The following is a 22537-nucleotide window of genomic DNA, read 5'->3' on the forward strand; positions in this document are numbered from 1 at the left end:
GCCTACCCTTAGCTAGCCCCTGGCAGTGGCTGTACATTTATGATGTGGAGCGCACTGCTCCACCACTGGGACTATCCCCTGGAAGGATCGATTCAGCGTCTTGGAGCTGCTCGTGGAGTACTTATGAAGGTAGGGTCAGCGACGTGAGGGCGGAGAATCTCCACCTTTACAGTCACATTTTATTTACTCTATAAAAGGACCTCATGAATGACAAAACGATTCAGAATAGATAAGAACATGAGAGAAGGACATTCCTTTAGAAGGTTTAGGTGGGCAAAGCTACCAGACCCCATCTTGACAACACTTTACAAGAGCACAGTTGAGAGTGTCCAGTCCGGCTGCATCATTGGGTGGGATGCTCGTTGCACTGGAAGTCAATACCGAGGATCATCAAATGGCCAAGAAAATCACTGGAGTCTCCCTTTCCTATATTGACAACATTCACCAAGAGCAATCTATCACACTGTATCTTTGACCCACTACCATCAAGAAGGAGGTATAGGACCATCATAATCAGGACAGCCAAGCTGGGGAATACCTTCTTTCCGCTGTGAGATTGATGAACAGTATCCTTTAATGAGTATATTATTCCAATATTAAATATGTTTCCTTTATATTCTACTTACGTGATTATTGTCCTGTGTATTCAGAATCAGAATTGGTAGTCCTAAACAAGTCACAAAAGAAACTGTCCACTGGGTGCTCGTCTTTAGGCTTCTGTATGTTTTTCTTGATGGCAGCAGAGTGAAGAAGGAGTGGTCTGGGTGGTGGGGATCCTTGAGGATAGAGCCCTTAAGACACTACCTCGTGGAGATGCCCTTGATGGAGTGAATTCTGGTGCCTGTGATGTCACAGGCCGAGTTAACAACCCTCTGGAGTTTTTCCTTGTCCTGAGCTTTGGCACCTCTGTACCAGGCAGTGATATAATCAGCCAGAATGCTCTCCACGGTCCACCTGTAGAGGTTTACGAGAGTCTTTGGTGACATACCGAATCTCCTCAGACACCTCACAAAGTATAGCTGCTGGCGAGCCTTTGTGATTGCCTTGACGAGGAGCCTCCAGGTCAGATCCCCGGAGACGTTGACATATTGTGTGTGTACCTGGAGAAACACCATCTTCTGGTTGCAAGGGGCAGCATGTTACAATGCCAGCGACCTGGGTTCTAATCTGTCGCTGTCTGTGAGGACTTTGAATGTTCTCCCCGTGTCTTTGTGGGTTTCCAACCAGTGAATCATCCCCAAAATGTATACATCCAAAGCAAAGATCCTCGTTATAGGGAATTCAAGCAGCCAGCCTCTTCAAATAACTGGCAAAAAATCCGCGTAAGTTAAATAGGTAAAAATAAAGTTTCAAATTGGTGCCCACTCACGGTCAGTTCGCCAATCCACACAACAGGCAGACTCAAGCAACAGACCAATTCATTTACCTAGCATCTACCAAAACACACAGCTGCCACATTCAGGGGTTTTTACTGTGTTATTTGCATTTCTAGATGTGATTATGATGTGGTCCAGAGAATCACTGTTCCATCTGGTGGAGGATATAGTCAGATAATGATGAAGGGTTAGCAGGGACCAGACCAATGGCATTGATGGGGTGGGAGTTGATGAGCGAAGGGCAGCCTTGGCGTTGAGATTAGTGCAGGTTTCAATCTTTGTCTGCCATGTACTGGGTAAAGTCAACTTTCCTTCCACAGAATTGACGTGCAGTTGCTCCACAATGTCTGCCTTGCCATTTGGTTAGCGCAGTGGACCTTGATTAACAGCCGTGTTTAGCACAGTATCCTCTTACTGGAGGCAGCTGCAAGAGATTTGTTCAGTCAACTTTGCCAAGACCTCGTTCGTTCCTTGTTCTGCTACTGGATGACACTCCCACTCTCTCCCTAATTGGAACCTTCCCCCTCCAATCTTTCCCAGAATGATTCTCGAAGGGAAAAACTGATTAAAAATTGAACGGCAAGAAAATTAAAGAGAGTGGGTACAGACTAGCAGCTGGCGTTAGAGCCTTCACACACAGCTGGTATACAGAGGAAGGGAGCCTTCCCCTCTGGGCTGCAGCAGTCTGTAAGGCAATGTACCAATTTCAGCTCTTCACTGGGATGATTCCTTGAAAGAAGGGTTAGCACCTTATGCAGGCTCTTGGACTGTACTCCTTGGAGTACAGAAGAATGAAGGGGGACCATGTTAAAAGATCTGGACAGAGCAGATGTGGCAAAGTTGTTTCCCATGGTAGGAGGGTCTAGGACAACTTCAAGATTGAAGCGCACTCATTTAAAATAGAGGTGCAGAAGAATTTCTTCAGCCAGAGAGCGGTGAACCTCTGGAATTGGCTGCCATGGGGAGCTGTGGAGGGTGTATTTAAGGCAGAGATTAATAGGAGATGAATTTACTGTCATCTGATTGCACGGGTACAACCTGACAAAAGAGCATTCTACACTCACACTCTCTCTGCAGGGCAAATATTTAATCTATACAAATAAATAAATACAGGTTGTTTCATGAATATGAAAGTCTCGGAGGGTCAGTGTGAGCAGTTCCTTTGATCGTTCAGCGTTCTCACTGCCCGTGGGAAATTCCTCAACCTGGTGGGGCTGGCTCTGATCCTCCTGTATCTCTTTCCCAATGGGAGCAGCTGAAAGAGGCTGTGAGCGGGGGAAGCGATCCCAGTAGATCATTGGTGGGGGGGAGGAGACTCCAGTGATTCTTTCTGCCGCTCTTACGGTGGGGATTGCCCTCTGATCCATTTCTCTGCAGAAGCCACACCACACTGTGATGCAGATATTCAGGGTATCAAAAGGTTATGGGGAGAAGGCAGGGGAGTGGGGAAAATTGATCAGTTGATGGTGGAATGGCAAAGTGGGTTTGATGGACCAAATGGCCTACATTTGTTCCTATTATCTTGCGGTCCAGCTGGTGGTTTCTGCTCTTTGGATCTACCTTGGTTGACCGAGCTAGGGCTTTTCTATTTGGAGCGAAGAAGGTCAACAAGATTACCAGAAGCATTGATAGGATGGGCATCTGCATCTTTTCCCCAGGGGGAAGGAGGTCTGATTAAGGCGAGGAGAGGAAAGATATGGGGAGATGTCAGAGGTAGGTTTTTTTTCCACAGAAAGCAGTGGATGCTTAGAATGCATTGCCCTGGGTGGTGGAGGCTGGTATAATAGGGATATTCAAAAGACACTTAGACAGGCACATGGATGTAAGAAAAATTGGCGGGGGGGCTATAGGTGTGAGGTAGGGAAGGGTTAGATTTTTATTTTCCATTGGATGTACAGCACAGTAACAGGCCATTTCAGTCCACACTGCCCAATTTTACCCCAAATTAACCTACACCACCCCCCCCCCCCACCCCCATTATGTTTTTGAATGGTGGGAGGAAGCCGGAGTCCCCAGGGAAAACCCATGCAGATGGGGGAGAACGTACAAACTCCTTACATACAGCTCAGGGTTTGAACCCCAGTCCAGATCGTTGGCGCTATAAAGGCATTAGATTGCTATGGAGTAGGTTTCCATAAAACGGCACAACTTTGTGGGCTGAAGGGCCTGTAGTGAGTTGTAATTTCTATATACAACAGTACAGCACAGAAATAGGCCTCAGACCACACTAAACATGATGTCCAAATCAAAACTCTACTTGCTCAACTTGATCCAGGTCCCTCTGATCCCTTCATATTGACGTGACTGTCCAGAAGCGTCTAAGATACCACTATTATATAAGTGGCTTCCACTGTGACTCCTGTCAGCCCATCCCAGGCTCCCACCTCTCTCCCTTCAACCCCACCCCCCCCCCCCCCCACCTTAAATGCATGTCCTCCGTACAGCCATTCTCAGCAGGGGCCACAGCAGAAAAAGCTTTGTTTTCTTTCACATTGCATTAAAAAAAAATTGAAAATATTTATGTAATCGGTAGGAGAGAAATACGGAAGAAATCAGAACCTGACTCCTTCGCAGGGAAGGGAGCCCATAAACTTTGAGCAGAGTCCGGCCAAAAAACAGATGATGTTTTTACCTTTTTGTAAAGATAATTCTAAACCAGTGGGTCTCAACCTTTTTCTTTCCACTCACATCCCACTTTAAGTAATCCCTGTGCCATCCGTGCTCTGTGATTAGTAAGGGATTGCTTAAGGTGGGATGTGGGTGGAAAGAAAAAGTTTGAAAACCATTTTTAATCGTCCCTCATGGACTCGTTATGTGCACGGTTTCAGAGCTCCAAAGAAAATGGGCCAAATATTCCAATAACAATTTTGTCTAGAGCAGTGATTCTCAACCTTCCCTTCCCACCCACATCCCACCTTAAGCAATCCCTTGCTAATCACAGAGTAAATTTCTTACTTAATAACCTCCAGGGCCTTCCGAGATCTCAGCCCTACTTCTCTCACTGGCCACCCACAATCTGGAGAGTTCCCCACCCCCCCCCCCCCATCAAAACAATGCCATGGAACCACCCATTTTGTGTGATCTTCCTCCATCCTTCATTGGGGACACCACGGTTAGCTCAGTTCATAGGGCTGCCATTACAGTACCAGAGATCAGGATCAGGGTTCGAATCCCGTACTATATACGGTGCTAAGTTTTTAAAAATTAAATTTAATTTCAAAACATTTAAAATTAATGAAAATCCTCCCTAGCAAATCCATTAAGGATCACAAACTCGGATCCCAAGAGAAGCAGCAACTCCCTGGATCATGAGATACTCCTTGTCCAAGGAAAAAAAATCTTTGCCACTACTCTTATTTGGTCTTCATTGGTTTGTAATTTAAAATTGCCATGGTACAGTAAAACCATTGGCACCTGTGGGGATTGGTAGTTGCTGGGGAGGTGAGCCATTCCAGCCCACGAGTCTGTGCTGCCCAATTTACACCCCATTAACCCCTGGTATGTTTTGAAGGGTTGGACGAAACCGGAGCCCCTGGAGAAAACCCACGCAGTCAAGGGGAGAACATACAAACTCCTAACAGCAATGGTTCTCAACCTTTTTCTTTCCACTCACGTATTCCCTCTGCCATCAGTGCTCTCTGATTAGTAAGGGATTGCTTAAGGTGGGATGTGGGTGGAAAGAAAAAGGTTGAAAACCACAGTTTTAATTGTCCCTCATTGACTCGTTATGTGCACGGATTCAGAACTCCAAAGGAAATGGGCCGATGACAATTTTTCTCATGCCAAATGTTTCAGTAACAATCGGGTCTAGAGCAGTGATTCTCAACCTTCCCTTCCCACCCATATCCCACCTTAAGCAATCCCTTAATAATCACAGAGCCCCGATGGTGTGTGAGTGGAAAGAGAACCACTGCCTTACAGTGCGAGATTTGAACTCCAATTGCTGGCGATGCACTAACTGCTTTGCCAACCATGCCACCCCCTTTGATTGGTGAACTAATAGGTGGGTGCACCAACTTTAAACTTTCGCATTTTATTTAACTATTTTCTGCGATTTTTGTTTTGCCGCTTGCCTCAGGCGGCTGGGTGCTAGTTTTCTGGACAATAGGGATTTTTTTCTGTAAATGTTGAGCAAAATCCATTCAGCACAGAAGGGCAAGCTGTGAGCCCACTTCAGCACCACCCTCGGTTGTTGCATGGCCCTGGCAGCAGTCAGCAAAGCTGAAATGTGCTTCATATAAAATTGACAATGGGAGGAAGACAAAGAGATGCATCTGAAAGGAAAACACGAAAGCCTGCCGACACCGGGGTTGAAGTAAAAACACAGCACTGGAGAAACTCAGCAGGTCGAACTGTGTACTTTATAAGATAAAGATACGTGACCGTCGTTTCGGCTTGAGCCCTTCATCAAGGTATGAGCAAAATGTCAGCAGGCGTCCGAACAAAATGGCGGGGTGGGGAAAGCATGGTCCCAAAGGCTGGTGGACGAGGAAGAGGGCACCAGGAAGCCGGGGGGAGGAGGGATGACAGTGATTGGAAAAGGATGGAGGGAAGGAGAATGGGGAGTGGGCTAGCAGAAACCGGAGAGGTCAATGCCATCTGGATGGAGAGTGTCCTTACGGAAAATCGAGTGCTGTTCCTCCAATTTATGGGTGGTCTTGGTGGGATCTAAACAACCCTTTGTGGAATCTGTCCAGCAGTTAATGACAATCTGATTCCTCCTGCTCACCTGAATTGTTTCCAACCATAACTCAGGTGGCTGTAAAAAGGCTTTGGAATACTGGGTGGGATTTTAGGAGTTTCGGGCCATTTGAGACAAGGATGGCTTTAATGGAATGGCCCCATTGTTGTGCTAATTCATAATGTGAGCTATTAAGTTTGGCGCCCTTTGGGATTAAGGGCTTTCTCATCTGTAAATGGGCTGCTTTGCTCTGGTCTCGGAACAGCCCTAGCGGAGAGCAGAATCTGTCAGTTCCTTAATACAGTTGAGCAGTTCAGCTCTGTGTTTAGGCAAAGTGCATTGGAAATGTAATTACGCTGCCTGCTTTCATTTGTGAATATTCTCATTACCAGGCAGAAGCAGTTCATGAGTTGGCCGTAACATGTCGGCCATTTTGAAGGCTTCCTGCCGTTCCTTGTCGTGGGAACAGGGAGTCAGCGAAAGATCACGATAACCAGTTAACTCTCTGCTGACTTGAGCTAGATGGAAAGAATGCCATGCGTCTAAAATGGAAATGGGATTTGGACCACAGTTGACCCGGAAAATCTGCAGGCACTAGGGCCAAGTGCGTAAACTCAGCAGGTCACGCAGCATCTTTAGGAGGTGAAGGCCGACCAGCGATTTGGGCTGAGCCCTTCGTCAAGGTGTGAGCAAAGAACAGGCAGGTGCCCGGATAAAATAGCAGGGGAGGAAGGGGCAGGGGGAGAAGTTCAGGCTATGTGGCCTGAGGGTGGAAGAGCAGAAAACGGAGGTTGTGGGGAAGAGGTTAGCTCTCTGGATGTTGAAGGGAGGGGCTGAGGAGCTGGAGAAAAGAATAGAGAGAGGGATGTAACGGAAGGTGAAGATGTTAATGCCGTGTTGTTGGAGAGTGCCCAGAGGGAACAGTTGGTGTTCCTCCAATTTGCAGGTACAGTACAGGCCTTTCAGCCCACATTCTTGTGCCAACCATGACCCTAACATTTCCAAACTCACACCTATAACGGTCTTTGCTTTTCTTGCATCCTTAGATGTTCCTGTCGAAGGGTCTTTTAAACGTCCCTATTGGACCCGCCTCCTCCACCATCCCCTAAACTTCTCTCCACTCACCTTAAACGCTGCTGTTGTCGCCCTGGGAAAAAGGGATACGGAGAGATGGGATTTGTTTTCCTTAGAGATGAGGGATGTCTGGAAGAGGTGAACAAGATTATAAGTAGCAATCATAGGAAACGGATCACCATGAAGTAGAATTCAGCCCACAATGTGGTGCTGTCCTATATAAACTTATTCAACAACCTAAACCTTCCTGACCTCACGCCCATAACTCTCTAATTTTCTTGCATCCATATGCACCTGTCTTTTAAATGTCCCTATTATGCCAGCTTCCACCAACCCCAAGTTGCGAAGGCAGATCAGACCAACCTCTCCTCCATCAACTCCGTCGATACCTCTCACTGTCTCGGGGAAGCACTCAGCATATTAAAGAATCCATCCCACCCAGTCACTCTCTTCTCCCCCTTTTCATCGGGCAGAGGATATGTGAGCTTGAAAACCAAAACCTCCAGATTCAAAGGCAGTTTCTTTCCTGCTGTTATCAGGCTCATGAATGGACCTCACCAGCAAAAGATGATGCCCCTGTAATAGTGATGCACCAGCCACCCCTTTTCCATTCATCATCTCTCTTCCTTCCTTGGCATAGTGTGGAAATTTAAATTTTCCAGTACAGTTGTTGCATCATATCTCTTTGGTTGCAGGAAGAATTTCAATGCTTCTGTATATGGGGGGGGGAAAGGGTGAGCAAGTTTAAATTCCTTAGAGATACTATCCTGGAGGAACTTTCCTGGGCCCAACACATGAATGTCATTGTGAAGGAAGTACATCAGAGCTTCTACTCTCTCAGGAGTTGGCGGAGGTTTGGTTTGATACTGGGACAAACTTCCACGGAGGTTTGGTGGAAAGTATGCTGCTAACCATTCTCATCGGGGTGGCAACAATACCTCTGGGCGGAAATCCCTGCTAAAGATAGGGATGCCGCCAAAATATCAAAGGGAAAACCCTCCCCGCCATTGTGAACATCTACAGGGAACACTGCCATCGGAGAGTAGTAGTGATCGTCGAGGATCCCCACCACCCAGCACACGCACTCTGTTCTCGCTGCTGCCATCAGGAAAGAGGTGTCGGTGCCACAAGATTCACCCTACTAGGTTCAGGAACAGCTGCTACCCCTCCACCGTCAGACTCCTCAACAATAAACTCAATCAGGGACTCATTTAAGGCCTCTCACTTTGCACGTTATTTATTACTGAAGAGTTTTTCTGTTTTGCACAGTCAGTTTGTTTACATTTCTCTCTTGTATATGTGTCTTTTCTTGAGTACAGTTTTTTGCAATAACAATCAGTAGAAATTCTGCCTGGCCCGCAGGAAATGGAATCTCAGGGTTGTGTGATGTTGTGTATGTACTCTGAACTTTATTCTCGTGTATATTGACAATAAACTCTCATGTCTGCTCTCACAGACAATTCCTTCGTTGTCTCCCATCCCTGCTACCTGCTTGAATTCCAACTTTTGCCGGTTCTGATGAAACGTTCGCCCAAACACTACCCCCTCCCCCACCAACAGCTGCAGATGAGCATTTCCAGGCCTTTTGCTTTTGTTTTGGATCGACAGGATACCTTGCTTCTTGCTTTTCTAATTGTCTGTTCTGAATCTATCTTAAGAACATCCCAGTGGCTCCACTGCACATAGAATCTCGCTCAATCATTTGCAGTGAAGGATCTCTGAGGAAGTGTGAATGTAAGTGAGAGTGTTAAAGCTGCTCTTAGCTGTCTCAAATCCTACAGAAAATGAATGTAAATAGTTGCTATTCAAAGCATCTCCTTCGCCAAATAGTGTCATTAGTGGCTCCGTGCATGTGTGGACAATGTTTTAAAGTTGTTGCTGCATGAAGAATCTCTCAACATATACGGCAGGGTCGCTGGAACGTTTGGTTGCTTCTTTCTTTGGCTTGGCTTCACGGACGAAGATTTATGGAGGGGGTAAAATTCCACGTCAGCTGCAGGCTCGTTTGTGGCTGACAAGTCCGATGCGGGACAGGCAGACACGGTTGCAGCGGTTGCAGGGGAAAATTGGTGGGTTGGGGTTGGGTTTTGGGTTTTTCCTCCTTTGCCTTTTGTCAGTGAGGTGGGCTCTGCGGTCTTCTTCAAAGGAGGTTGCTGCACGCCGAACTGTGAGGCGCCAAGATGCACGGTTTGAGGCGATATCAGCCCACTGGCGGTGGTCAATGGGGCAGGCACCAAGAGATTTCTTTAGGCAGTCCTTGTACCTTTTCTTTGGTGCACCTCTGTCTCGGTGGCCAGTGGAGAGCTCGCCATAGAACACGATCTTTGGAAGGCGATGGTCCTCCATTCTGGAGACGTGACCCATCCAGCGCAGCTGGAACTTCAGCGGCGTGGACTCGATGCTGTCGACCTCTGCCATCTCGAGTACTTCGACGTTAGGGATGAAAGCGCTCCAATGGATGTTGAGGATGGAGCGGAGACAACGCTGGTGGAAGCGTTCTAGGAGCCGTAGGTGATGCCGGTAGAGGACCCATGATTCGGAGCCGAACAGGAGTGTGGGTATGACAACGGCTCTGTATACGCTTATCTTTGTGAGGCTTTTCAGTTGGTTGTTTTTCCAGACTCTTTTGTGTAGTCTTCCAAAGGCGTTATTTGCCTTGGCGAGTCTGTTGGCTGCTTAACACTGAGTAAAAATGCACACTTGGGCTCTCTGAACCTGGCTGGACTAGGAAGTTCAGTGCAAGGAACTATTCCAGAAAGGGCTGTTGACGACTCAAGGCGAGGAGCCCACGCGGGCCGCTGGTGACTTGCAGTCAAGGGATTCACAGCGGGAGCCGCGAACTGCTGGAGACTGTCTGAAGAGGTACCAGGTATTGGAAACTGGATGCCGAGGGCGATGAAGGGCTCCTGACCGTGTCGGAGGTTCGGATCTGGAGCCCGGGTTGCAGAGGCTGCGGGAACGCTGAAGGCGAATCCACATACGTTCAGTGACTCTGGGAGAACTTTCTTTTGCTTCTCTGCCTATTAAAGGTGCTTCAGGCAATTTCTGCTGATGGCAAATGAAAGCAAATTCCATGTAATATTGCACTGTCTTTATTACATGACAATAAAGGAACCTTGAGTCTAGAAGTCTGCAGGCTCTGGGGTCGAGTGCAATACACAGACGTGCTGGAGAAACTCAGCAGGTCACGCACCATCCACAGGAAGTCAAGGATAAGCAATTTTTCAAGCCTGAGCCTTTCTTTCATCAGGGTCTGAAATGCTGGTTACCCTTGACTTCCTATGGATGCTGCGTGACCTGCTGAGTTTCTCCAGCACGTCGGTGTATATCTGAGTGAGAGGAACTGTCTGCAAAAGAGTTGAAATGGAGACACACAGGAGATGCTGGGATCTGGAAAACACCAAGCTTGTTGAAGGGTTCTAGCCCAAAACGTTGGCTGCTCTTTCTCTCCCACTGCTGACCCGTTGAGCTCCTCCAGCAGATTGCCAATTGAATTTTTTTTATTGTACAATAAAAAGCTTTGTTTTGTGTGCTGTCCAGGCAGGTCAACTCGTACAGTACTCACAAATGTCAACTGCGATCGGATAGTGCAGGCTATGGAGGGACGTACAGTAAAAATGTTACTGGGGACTAAACGGTCTCTCTCTGATCCATTAGTCACCTTATTTTTCTCCAAGTTGTTGTCTCCAATGGTCCCCTAGCCCCTGCTGGCACTCCATTTCCTGCAGCCAATTCTCCTTGTGTGGACATAACAGCAGGAATAGGCCATTCAGCCCATTGAGTCTGCCCCAACATTCTATCATGAGCTGATCCATTTTCCCATTCAGCCCCACTGTCGGCCTTCTCCCCTTGATCTTTGATGCCCTGGGTAATCAAGAACCTATCAACCACCGTCCACCTTAAATGCACTCAATGACGTAGGCTCCACAACTTCCTGTGACAACAAGTTCCCCAGATTCACTGCTCTCTGGCTAAAGAAATTTCTCCATATCTCTGTTCTAAATGGGCATCCTTCAACCCTCCACTTGTCTCCTCTTGTCCTAAGCTCGCCCACCATGGGAGGCAAGGTTTCTATGTCCACACCTTTCAACATCAAAATGTCTTATTGAGATCCCCCTCATTCTCCTAACGTGTATAGGCCAAGAACAGTCAAAAGCTCCTCCTATGACGACCCTTTTGTTCCCGGGATCACCCTTGTGAACCTCCTCTGAATTCTCTCTGACGTCAGCACATCCTTTCTTAAACGAGGAGCCCAAAACTGCCCACAATCCTCCACTTGAGGTCTGATCAGGGCCTTGTAAAGCCCAACATCACATCCCTGCTCTTGTACTCTATTCCTCTTGAAATGAACACCAGCTTTGCATTTGCTGTCTTCACCAGCTGCAAAATTGCCTTCAGGCTATTTTGCATGAGGGCTCCCGAGTCCCTGTGCATCTGGAAATTTTCTCCCCCTGTAGAAAATAGTCTGCCCCTTTATTTCTCCTGCCAGTGCAGAGGACAAAGCAGAGGGATTTGTGAACTTTGGATCGACAAAAAGATGGGAGTGAGTCAGGAAGGCCCAGCGGAATGCTGGTGCCAGCTCCAAGTCGAGCGAGCATGGCCCTGTCTGGTGGGTCAGCAGCTTTGTTTGTGTGAAGTGTCCTGGAAGATTAGACTGGCTCCAGTGACGATCAGGAATTCCTGACCGTTTGCTCTGAAGAAAATTATTTCAGCAGAAAGCAGTGGCCGATTTGAGTCTTTCTGCCAGTTTTTTGTGTGGTAAAGGGGCTGACAAAATAACAGTTACTCCCTCAGCTCCAGGCTGTCTGCGTGTCACAGTATTTTAGTATCTCTCTCCCTCCCATGTCCGTACCTCTCTCTTTCTACCTTCATCTTTTTAAATTTTAGAGATTCAGCCAAGTAAGAGTCCCTTCTGGCCCATGAACCCGTGTCACCCAAGTGACCACATAACCTCCTAGCCCTGTACGTTCTTGGAACGTGGGAGGTCACCTGGAGGAAACCCAGGTGGACTACGTGGAAAATGTACAAAATTAACCTACTAGCACCATACGTCTTTGGAACGCGGGAGGTAACCCAGAGCACCAGGACGTTGAAAATGTACAAACTCTTTACAGACAGTGGGTGATTGGAAACCATACTGGGTCACTAACCATGCTGTCCTATGGCTTGATGCACTCCCATTTCCTCCAAACATCACTCGCTTGCACCCACCTTTGCGTGTTGGTGCCCTTCCTGTTCCTGCCTACGGGTCAAGATATTCCGGGTCAAACATTGAGAACAGCCAGTCAATGTTTTGTGTCGGGAACCTTTTACGCAGACGAAAGCAAGAAAGAAAGGGGCTGATATATCTATATTACAGGGAAATAGGCCCAGAGGGGACAAGGTATTGGTCAGAAGGCAGGAGAAGTGGAGAGACGGGTAGAGAGAGACCACTGGGGAGAGCATGAGTTGGAGAGAAACTCAAGGACTAAAATGGGTTCAGAAGCACTGAGAGCAAATGGAACAAGATGGGAGTTGCCTAAAATTAGAAAAATCAGTGTTCATGTCTACATGATTATGAGAGTCATGGATATGGTGGACAGCCAGCACCACCTTCCCAGGGTGGGAGTAGCCAACACCAGAGAACATCTGTACAAAGTGAAGGAAGGAAAGTTTAAGGGAGATATCGGGGTACTTTTTTTTTTACACAGAGTTGTGGGTGCCTGGATGACTTGTCAGGGATGGTGGTGGAGACTGAAACATTCAGGACATTCTTAGATAGGCACATGGATGGAAGAGAAATGAGAGATGGGGAGGGTTTCTTTTTGGTTGGGTCGGCACAGCATTGTGGGCTGAAGGGCCTGTACTGTGCTGTAATGTTCTATGTTCTTGGATCTAAGGCTGTCCAGGAGGAGGAGGAGGATGTTCCTCAGGTTTACGTTTGGCCTCCCCCTGACAATGGATGAGACTGAGGACAGGAGAGTTACAGTAGGAATGGGGGGTTGAAATGGTTGAATGCAGGGAGCTCGAATTTAGACTCCCAGTTCAGCTGTTCAGCGAACCGGACACCAAATCTGCTTTTGGTCATGGAGAGGTACAGAGGATGCAGTTGATCAGGTCGGACAATGTGCAGGTAAAGCTCTGCCTTCCTCACCTGGAGAGCCTGTCTGTGGCCCTGGATGGAGAAAGGATTCCTGGTGGTGTCCTGTTTGACGCTCCACCTTCAGTGCTCTGGCAAGAGGCTGCGAGATGCATGGATTCTTAATTTTTGTCTAATTAACAAAGGCAGAGCTGATCATGGTGTAATTGTGCCATTCTCCAAAAGAAGCACAGGCCAGTGAGTTTAATTGCTAGCTTTAACAATGTACAGTGAGGTGCACCCAACTGACCGGTTGAGCCTTGTATTGGGGGCCACTCACAACCCAGACGGACCCAGAACATTGTGTCAGCCTGAGCTGTGGAGCCTGGTCATGTGCTGTAGAAAAATATGGTGGCGCAGCGGACCAGGGGAGTTTGTGGAATGGAGACACAGCGTTTCACCGCTGGGTTCTACCACCTAGTCTGACAGCTCTGTACAGGCTTTAAATAGTCTGTTAAAGGAGCCAACGGGAGTATGGTTTAAGTCGATGTTGATGCCATCTGAATGGAGGGTGCCCAGGAGGAAGATGGGGCATGGTTCCTCCAGTTTGCGGGCGCGCTCAGTCTGGCAGTGCGAGACATGGGAATGGGGCGGGGAACGGAAACTGGGTGGCCACTGGGAGGTCCCCACTATTGTGGCAAACGGACCGAAGTGATCTCCCATTCTGCGGCCGACATGGAGGGGACCATGCCAGATGCAGTTTCACTTCAGATCGTCTGTGGTGTCTGGTGGACATTTCAGGCCGTTGGATTCCAGCACGCTTTCTGTGCAGCCTATGTCGGGAAGAGTTCATGCTGGGTTAATGTGCTGGACCACATTGACACAGAGCTGCAGGCTCAACATCAGTTTACAGTGCGCCTGTACATTGTGTGAGTGCAGCCCTGCTCTTGGGGGGGCGTTTCACCGCTTCTTCCACTCAGGCCACTCCCTGCTGCTCTGTCTTCCATGCTGATGGGCCTGTTCCATGGTCTCTGCCTCTTCCCCCATTCCAGGTCTCCCTCTGCCTTGCAGTTTGCCTCCTTCGCAACACCCCTGCAAGCCCACTTTTGTTTTTGTACTCCAGGCAGAAAAGGATTTAATTAGGAAAATGCCTTTCCAGTTGCAGATCCGCGTTGGCAGAATGGGAGCTCGCTGAGGAGCTCAACAATGTTAAGTAGGGCGCAGGTCACCCACTCTGAACCTCACCATTCATTATCAATCCACTTTGAATGCTGTGCAGACTTGGAACTGCTTCAGACTTCATAAACAGTTGGCCTTGAATAATCACATCTATTTTTTGATTTTCAAAAGAGCTCACCATTAACTTGACGTTGTTGCTAGGATAAGGCTTTCACGTGGGATTCATTTCAGTGAGGTCACCTCTCATTCCAAGCTCTGGCACGGACATTGCCTGATTCTGACTGATGCTCCATGGAGTGGTGTCTGAGCCCATCAGGAAGATATCCTGTTCAGAAACACCCTGACGTAGAACGCTACAGTGCAGGAATAGGCCCTTTGGCCCTTCTAGTCTGTGCTGAACTTTTTTATCCCACAGCCCAAGCAAAAGTAAGGTCACACAGTTGCTGGTAATCTGAAATGAAATGCTGGATACCCCCAGTGGGTCAAGGAGAGGGAGGAAAAAACAGGGCAGACTGTAAACATGGTATATCACAACTTCAATGATAGGAAGTAGGGACAGGAGGAGGCCAAAAATGACCCGTCGACCCTGCTCCGCCATTCAATACGATCATGGCTGATCTAATTTAGGACCTAACTCCACCTACCTGCCTTCTCCCCATATCCCCTAATTCCTCTATCATGATCTGACCAGTATAAGTATTTCTCAGTGTATACGCACACACACTTCCCGTCCCTCTTCTATTTACAGGTGTGCACCTCCCCCTCCATTTACAGATGTGCCCCCCCCCCTCCATTTACAGGTACACACCCCCCCTCCATTTGCAGGTACATGCACACGCGGACACACACCCTTCCACCATTTACAGGTACACACACCCTCCATTTACAGATGCACACACGCGCGCTCTCTCTCTACATAATAATTTAGCGTACCAGTTAGCACAACGCTATCGCGGTGCCAGCGACGAAGGTTCCAATCCCGTGCTGTCTGTAATGAGTTTGAGTGTTCTCCCCACGTCTATGTGGGTTTTCCATGACTGTTCCAGTTTCCTCCCACCCTCACAAATGTACGAGGTTGTAAGTTGATTGGATGTAATTGCCCGGCATGGGTTTAAATGGCTGAAATTTGCATCTCTCTGGGGGGGGGGGGGGGGGACACTTACTATTGATAATCTCTCATAAACATTTGCCCCTTCATTTTATATACGTCCTCTGTGTTTGCTTCTGCGGCCCTGGGAAAACTGCGCTGGTGGTCCACCTTATTCATGCCTCTCAGAATCTTGTAGCCGTCTATTAAATCACCTCTCATGCTGCTTCGCTCCAAGGAGAAAAGGCTGACTGGTGCCTCACGAGACTTATTTTCCAATCCAGGCAACATCCTGGTAAATCTGCACCCTCTCCATAGCTTCCACATCCTTCCTATAATGAGGTGACTAGAACCAACACAGTACAGTTGAAGTCTTAAAATCAGACTGCCTGGGGGTTGGGTTGGTCCAGATTTTCAAGCAGCACTTTTAAAATTCAAATTTGAGGAGGAATAAAGAAAGAGATACATTTTGATAGTTTATTCATCACCAAATACAGCCGCTTAATTTATCAGAAAGAGCAGTTTTAAAGAAATATACACTCAACCAGACAAAAATGTAAACATAAAATTCAAAAACTAAGCCCCCTTTCCACTGGAACATTATTCCAGGAATTGACGGCCAATTTACCAGTTAAGGCTTCGACCCCTGCTCATATCCCAGAGGAAAAAGGACAGGTTGCATCCCGGGACTATTGTTGAAGGTACATGCTATCCCCGGGGATAACTTGTGGTCAGGTCAGTGGGAAAGCAGGTAGTGTCCAGGTTAAAAGTGGCCCAGTGGGAACGGGGCTTTCTTTAACTGGGACACTGCGCAACCAATTAACTGGGATGCCAGTGGAAAAATGGCTATAGAGTGTGTAATACTTGAAATGGTGTTTTTAAAAATTAACAGTGTAAAAGAAAAATACAGTGTAAAAATGAAGGCTGTTACGGGCCCAGAGGTCCCCAAATCTCAGCACCAATAGAAATTCACCAAGACAAATGGTTACTTAAACAAAAGTTGCTTTTAATTATCTTTAAACATGAAAACAGGATCAAACTTTAACTTATTACTTTTAACCCGCTTCTAATTCTAAGTGCACGTGTGTGTAATGGGTGTGTAAGTTCAGAAAAGTTCTTTGATTCACAGTCCAATCTCACTTCTCACTCTTCCAAGTTCACTGGTTGCAGGCAATTCTTTCTTTCAGACGAAGCTGTGAATTCTAGAATTTTATTCTTGTCCTTTTTTTTCTCACTTTGTAAGTTGTTGACCTCCCGATATTGTGCAGAGGAATTAGGGGATATGGGGAGAAGGCAGGTAGGTGGAGTTAGGTCATAAATTAGATCAGCCATGATCGTATTGAATGGCGGAGCAGGCTCGATGGGCCATTTTTGGCCTACTCCTGTTCCTACTTCCTATGCTTTCATTAGAACAGTATTGCTCACACCGCATTCCAGTTTATTAATTATTTTGTTTGCTACTCAAGCCCTTTTCCCACTGGCATCCCAGTTAATTGTCCATGCAGTGTCCCGGATAGGAAGCCCTTTGCCGTGTCCACTGAGCCACCTTTAACTGGGGCAGTGACAGCTTTTCCACTGAAAATGCTCATCCCCCGGGGATCGGCGTGTTCTACCTTCAACCGGAAATGGGTGATTTTCTGCTGTCCCCCTTTTCCCACTGGTTCAATCCATCACGTCGGTTGAGGCTGGGGATATGAGTAGGGGTTGAGGCCATCAATCCCCGGTGCGATTTGACCCCAGCGTGCTGACTTTTTCCTCTGGACCCTTAACTGGTTAATTCCTAGGACAAGGTTACCAATGGAAAAGGGGCTTCAATTTCAATGCATTCTTTCTCTTCACTCTGCAAAGTTTATCTACTTTAGGGTCCATTATTATGGGTTTGTAAATACGCTAAATATATTGTAAATGGAAATAGTAGGGCAAAAATTATTTCCTTGTCACAGTTTGATTGCTCGTTTGAATGGCAAATGCATGGACCTTACTGCTGTTGTGTGTCCAGAGCACTTGCACGCCCTCACACAAAAACCTACTAAATTAAAAAAGTTTGAGAGTTTTCAAAAAGTCCAGATTCTCGGGTGGTCCAGATTTTTGGACTTCCACTGTTTTTTAAGTGTGGTCTCACCGGAGATTTATAGAGGGGCAACGTCACCTCGCGAGCTTGCAGCTCTTTGATGTATCCTCAAGTCTGATGACTTACTGTAACCTTATCAAGAATCATCTATCTCTCCCTTGAGATAGGGTGTTCCTAAGGGTGATTGCCTACAGAGAAAAATAAATGTAGATTATCTGTCTTAAACGGGATGACTTGTTATTTTTAGAAAAGAACTGATGTTGTAGATTCTCCCAGCTCACAACAACAACCTCCCTGCATCAACCCTGTCTACACCCTGCTGGATCCTTGTAGTTTGCGCACAGCTCTGGTTAGTGCATTGCGGGAAGGCTGAGGGTCATTTTATGAAGAGTGTTTGGTGTCTCTGGGACTGTACTGGCTGGAGTTTAGAAGAACCCATCGAACCCTGGATAGACTGGATGCAGAGAGGTGGTTTCCTGCGGTGGAGCCAGGGGGCTACAAGCATGTCCCTTCAGAACAGAGATGAGGAGGAATTACTTTACCCAGTGGGGAGGGTGAATCTATGAAAGTTCTTGCCACGCACGGCTGTCGGGGCCACGTAATTGGGGATATTTAAGACCGAGATAGATACAAACGCAATTAGGAAGAGAATGAAGGGTAACAGGGAGAAGGCAGGAGAATTTTTTTAACACAATACCAGGCACTGCTGGACCACGAGCCTATACTGCCCCCGCATACCACAATTACCTACAGCCCCGTATATTTTGGAGGGTGGAAGGAAGCCCACGAAAACACAGTGAGAGCGTACAAACTCGGATTCAAACCCGAGTCACTGGTGCTGTGACGGGGTTGCGCTAGCTGTGGGGCCCCAGTTGGGTTGAAAAGGATAGTAAATCAGCCATGATGGAATGGCAGGGAGGGGAGAGCCCAAATGGCCAAAGTCTGCTCCTTTGTCCTATGGCTTTGGGAAAGGTGCAGAAGATGTTCATCTTCAAGGTGATGTGCAGAAGCGCCTGCAGACTTTCGTATTTTATGCCGAAGATATTCCCCAGGACGGTGACTGAGAGACATGGTTTTGCCTTCGGCACACCCTGCAGATCCCAGCTTCAAATTTAACGTTCCCTGCTATTGTCGTGGGCCCGTCTCGATCGCCCTTTTGCTTAACCACAACGCTGCTGTTTGTGCGTTTGGTTCCTGTGAGGCTAAATATTTTGTATTGCTCTCTCTTGCAGTGGAGTTCGACGACTGCCTTGGAAGCCTCGCGTTTTGGTATGAAACGAGCAACCCGAAATTCAGAGTCCAGCAAGATGGCGTGGTGTATGCGGCCAAAAGCTTTCAACTGTCTGGAAAACAGCTGAAGTTTATAATAACGGCGCAGGGCGCTCAGTCAGATCAACGGTGGCAGGCCGCCGTCAAGTTGACCATCAGGCCGGCGAGCAACAGCAAGCAAATTGGCCAGAAGGTAACTCCACCCCGACCTCTCTCCCACCGGGTACTTCCGAGTTGCCTTACCTATCCACAGAGCTCTACCACATGCAGTCAGACCCTAGCCTCACTGCTTCTCCATCCCTCAGCCTTTCCTATTCCTGTACCCCTCTAAATGGCTTTTATACATGCAGCCGGGAAGCAGGCCCTTCAGCCCATCTTGGCCAGACCAGCCAACGTTCCACCCACACTCTCCTATAACTGTCTGCATTTAGATTTTACATTTAGACGTACAGCACAGTAACAGTAACTGGCCCTTCCAGTCCACGAGCCCATGCCACCCAATTGATCTGCAATCCCCGGTATCATTTATAGGGTGGAAGGAAACCAGAGGAGCCGGGAAAACCCACGCAGATACGAGGAGAACATACAGACTCCTTACAGACAGTGTGGTATATTCCACGTGATCCATATTCCTCTAAACCCATCCTGTCCATGTTTCCATCTAATTTTTTATTCTTAAAAGTTGCAATAGCGCCTACCTCAACCAACCTCCTCGTGCAGCCCGGTCCATACACCTCCTGGGGAAAAGAACTCTGAAAGGTATTGAGCAAACTAAACGGCGACAAGGGGATCTCACAAGAGCTAGCCTCGGGGGGGTGGGTATGTTGTATTTGGCTTTAGCCTTTTAATAAGATGAGAATGAACGGGGCGAGGGAGGTACCGACCACAGTGGGGGGATTCGGGAAGGAAAGGCTTGGGGCAAAAGGAGTCATCACTGGGAGAGAGGAATGAGAGGCTGCAGGTGAGAGGCGGTGAGTGGGCAAGAGAGAAGAAAGGTGTATATTGTTCGTTGTAAGTGTGAGGGGAGGGGTGTACAAGGGATGTGGCCTGGAAGCCAATGGTGCAGAAGCCCGAAAAAGTTTGGGAACAACTGCGTTAGATGAATCCAGTTTGATTTAATGTTACTTTTTGGATCTGGGAGTGCTCAAAAAAATTTTCCCATATAAATTAATGGGAATTGCTTTTTCACTTTACATCATTTTGGCTGACGCAAGGTTCTCCTTTCGGATAACGGACAAAAACTGCATCATCAGATCATCCATGATCACATTGAATGGAGCAGCTCGATGGGCCAAATGGCCTCCCCTTTCTTAAGTTCTTCAACCCCATGTCCCTTATCTATGCCCTCATGATTTTATAAACCACTATAAAGGTCAGGGTTCAGGGAGAAAGGACCCAGCCTATCCAGTCTCTCCTTGTAATGAACCCCCTCCCAAGTTCCAGAAAGTCTTGTGTCATACGAGAATTGCGATTTTTCTCCCACTTCCTCTGGCATCTGGTTCCATATACCGACCACCCACTGTGGGCCTCTCATGCCTTGATTAAATCTTTCACCATAAATCTATACCCTCTAGTTTTTCATGGGAGAAAAGCCAATGGTCAAAAATCCAAAATTATCCTTGCCAATGCTTTGGAGCACTTTCTAGCATTATTTATTTCTTTCTATGTGTTTATTACTTTCTTAAGTTTAGACATACAGTACGTTAACAGGCCCATGAACCCAGGCCACCCAATTACACCCAATTAACCTACAACCCATGTACCTTTTGAAGGGTAGGAGGAAACCGGAGCATTCCCCTACATACGCATAGGGGAGAACATACAAACTCTTTACAGACAGCACCAGATTTGAACTCTGGCCCCTGCTGCTGTACCAGTAGGCCCTTTCAAAGTGCCATGTGAAATGGGGTTAACCAGGCAATTTGCACGGTTAGTGCCCCAGTTCCACGGCTGTCTGAAAGAGTCCAATGGGGCCAACCCCGTCGGAACTCAACGGGGTCCTTAACCTACCTCAAACATAGCCAGTTAAACTTACCTAAGGTCTTGTCCACGGCTGACTTGAAAATGAAAATAGCCGACCCGCTTATTCCAGTGACGTCACCAGGCAGCCAGTACCCAAAGATCCAGCAGTTCTTCCGCTGAGTGCGTGACGCGTCAATGCAGGGGCGGGATCCCCCTGCGGTTTGAAAGGTGATCGCACCCAGGTGTCCAGGTGTTGCAATATAAAAGGGGCTTAAGAGTTGCACTAACCATGCTTACTGCTGCAGACGAAGGCCATTCGGGCCATCAACTTCCAACCAGCTCCCTCGGGATTGTTTTCCCATCAAGTTTGTATCCGTTTTCCTTTTGAAAGCCCTGATCGATCCACCTTCGTAGAACAGAGCTTGCATTGATTAATAGAGATCATTTAATTTGAAAATCTAGTTTGCAATCAAATAAGTACAGTACAGCTCCCACAATCAATTTATATCCAGGGGCTTTCTGGCATCTAGATAGTTTGTGGTTATGACCGACAGCTTGTTCTGAAAGCTCTACATTGTGTTTAGTTGGCAGAGAGAGGTGGAGTGGTGTATGGCCCCATCTGCTGCATGCACTTCTCCGCTTTCCTAACAAGGAGAATTAAACACCTACATTTCTACTGCACTTTTGGGGAGGTCTCAGAACACTGCGGCCAACAGTGGGCAATGCAGTACACCAAAGTGCTGGAGAAACTCAGCAGGTCGTGCCAGCATCTGCTGGAAGTAAAGAGTAACCAACGTTACCCTGCGTCAAAGTATGAGCTAACGACAAGCGGCTGCTTGAATAAAATGATGGGGGTGGGAGGAGGATTACTGGCTGTAGGTCATAGCTGAACATGGGTGGGAGGGTAGAAGAGACAAAACTTGAGAGGTGGAGGGGATAGCTCTCTGAATGGAGAGGGAAGGGGGTGGCGAGCTGAAGGAAAAGAGACAGTGGAGTAGAGAAAGAAAGACACTTGGACGAGGGGGTTCACGGAAACTGGAGAATTTGGTGTTAATGCTGTCCGGTTAGAGCATTGGTTTTCAACCTTTTTCTTCCCACTCACATTCCTGTTTAAGTAATCCCTATGCCATCGGTGCTCTGTGATCAGTAAGGGGTTGCTTAAGGTGGGATGTGGGTGGGAAGGGAAGGTTGAGAATCACTGCTATTGTTAATGAAATATTTTGCTGGAGAAAAATTGTCACTGGCCCATTTCCATTGGAGCGCTGAAACCCTGCACATAACGAGTCAATGAGGGACGATTAAAACAGTGGTTTTCAACCTTTTTCTTTCCACCCACATCCCACCGTAAGCAATCCCTTACTAATCACAGAGCACCGATGGCAGAGGGAATATTTAAAGTGGGATGTGAGTGGAAAGGAAAGGTCGAGAACCACTGGTGTTGGGGCAGAGGAGATGCAGGTAAGACCTGGGTTTATACAGAGGAGATGCAGGTAAGGCCTGGGTTTATACAGAGGAGATGCAGGTAAGGCCTGGGTTTATACAGAGGAGATGCAGGTAAGGCCTGGGTTTATACAGAGGAGATGCAGGTAAGGCCTGGGTTTATACAGAGGAGATGCAGGTAAGGCCTGGGTTTATACAGAGGAGATGCAGGTAAGGCCTGGGTTTATACAGAGGAGATGCAGGTAAGGCCTGGGTTTATACAGAGGAGATGCAGGTAAGGCCTGGGTTTATACAGAGGAGATGCAGGTAAGGCCTGGGTTTATACAGAGGAGATGCCGGT

The 22537-nt window shown here is 47.5% G+C and overlaps 1 protein-coding gene across 1 annotated transcript in view; it reads left to right on the top strand.

The window, feature by feature from the left end:
- The window catches only part of cdh2 (cadherin 2, type 1, N-cadherin (neuronal)), a 174154-nt gene that overhangs the window by 89586 nt on the left and 62031 nt on the right, over nt 1-22537 (top strand). The window contains exon 3 of the mRNA XM_069922573.1: nt 18759-18988. Within this exon, the coding sequence (XP_069778674.1) occupies nt 18759-18988 (230 nt within the window). The remainder of the gene's footprint in view (nt 1-18758; nt 18989-22537) is intronic.

The sequence above is a fragment of the Narcine bancroftii genome, chromosome 2 (genome assembly GCF_036971445.1).
Source record: "Narcine bancroftii isolate sNarBan1 chromosome 2, sNarBan1.hap1, whole genome shotgun sequence".
NCBI lineage: Eukaryota > Metazoa > Chordata > Chondrichthyes > Torpediniformes > Narcinidae > Narcine > Narcine bancroftii.